The sequence below is a fragment of the Sinocyclocheilus anshuiensis genome, unplaced genomic scaffold (assembly GCF_001515605.1).
Source record: "Sinocyclocheilus anshuiensis isolate Anshui unplaced genomic scaffold, SAMN03320099.WGS_v1.1 scaffold91, whole genome shotgun sequence".
Taxonomy (NCBI): Eukaryota; Metazoa; Chordata; class Actinopteri; order Cypriniformes; family Cyprinidae; genus Sinocyclocheilus; species Sinocyclocheilus anshuiensis.
The window spans coordinates 256,561-258,164 of record NW_015552636.1 but is presented as its reverse complement, the minus strand read 5'-3'; the positions used below and the strand labels follow the sequence as shown (position 1 = coordinate 258,164).

Below are 1,604 nucleotides of genomic sequence, written 5' to 3'. Positions count from 1 at the left end.
CAAGGAGTTGTGTTGCATGTTCTGAAAGAAAGGGCCTGATCTTCTTGATGTTGAATAAAGCAAATCTGCAGGACCGGGCAGTTTTAGCAATGTGGTCTGAGAAATTCAGCTTATCATCAATCACAACTCCAAGGTTTCTAGCTGTTTTTGAAGGAGTTATGGTTGATGAGCCTAACTGGATGGTGAAATCTTGATAAAGTGATGGGTTTGTTGAAACCACAAGCAGTTCTGTCTTAGCCAGGTTGAGTTGAAGGTGATGGTCTGTCATCCAACAAGAAATGTCTGTTAGACAAGCTGAGATGCGAGCAGCTATCGTCGGATCATTAGGATGGAATGAGAGGTAGAGTTGAGTGTCATCAGCATAGCAGTGATATGAAAAGCCATGTTTCTGAATGACAGAACCTAGTGATGCCATGTAGACAGAAGAGAAGTGGTCCAAGTACTGAGCCCTGAGGCACCCCAGTAGCTAGATGTTGCGACTTGGACACCTCACCTCTCTGCCATTTTCCAATAGGGTTGACAGGAGAATCTGGTGGTTCACCGTATCAAAAGCAGCAGAAAGAGCCAGCAAAATAAGTATAGAACATTTGGAAGCTGCTCTTGCAAGTCTTAGGGCTTCAACAACTGAAAGCAAGGCAGTCTCAGTCGAATGTCGAATTATGTAATGTGAACACAGTGCTAGTGCAAGACGAGCATTTGCAGTCAAAAAGTATATACATTTAAATTTCTTTTTTTAAGAAAATGACCGATTTGTTTCACTAGATAAGACCCTTATGCCTCGGCTGGGATCGTGTAGAGCTCTTTGAAGCTGCAATGAAACTGCAATTTGAACCCATTGGGAACAATAAAAGTCCACTATATGGAGAAAAATCCTGAAATGTGACCCTGGAGCACAAAAGCAGTCATAAGCAGCACAGGGGGTGAACTAACCCTTTAAGTAAAGATCATGTTCCATGAAGATATTTTGTAAATTTCCTACCGTAAATATATCAAAACTTAATTTTTGATTAGTAATATGCATTGCTAAGAACTTCATTTGGACAACTTTAAAGATGATTTTCTCAATATTTAGATTTTTTTTTTGCACCCTCAGATTCCAGATTTTCAAATAGTTGTATCTCGGCCAAATATTGTTCTATCCTAACAAATCATACATCAATGGAAAGCCTATTTATTCAGGTCAAACAATTTCAGTAAATTATCAGGAAATGTTGATTCTGGAAATAAACTGATCCATTAACGCGTACGAGTGTGATTCCTGAACAATTGTGTGACTGGCTGTAGTTCCAGGGTTTCCGTATCCCACTGCCGCATCCACCGCTGCCGCTGCAGCTGCCAGCTTCAGAGGAGCACATCACCTGCGGGGTCGAGCCCGGCCCGTCTACGGAGCGGTGCGCGCCGCGGTTCCTCAGCCAACCATACAGGCCTACCCAGGGTAACACACACTCTCACACACACACACACGCACACTCTCACACACACTCACGCACACACTCACGCGCACACGCACTCGCACACGCACTCACACACGCACACACACACTCACGTGCACACACACACACACTCACTCACACACACACACACTCACTCACACACTCACACAC

The 1,604-nt window shown here is 43.8% G+C and overlaps 1 protein-coding gene across 5 annotated transcripts in view; it reads left to right on the top strand.

Moving 5' to 3' along the window:
- Positions 1 to 1,604, top strand: part of LOC107666688 (RNA binding fox-1 homolog 2) — a 33,970-nt gene that overhangs the window by 28,098 nt on the left and 4,268 nt on the right. For all 5 annotated transcript variants that reach the window (XM_016458104.1, XM_016458103.1, XM_016458105.1 and 2 more), the window contains exon 8: positions 1,285 to 1,435. In XM_016458104.1, coding sequence (XP_016313590.1) covers positions 1,285 to 1,435 — 151 coding nt within the window. The remainder of the gene's footprint in view (positions 1 to 1,284; positions 1,436 to 1,604) is intronic.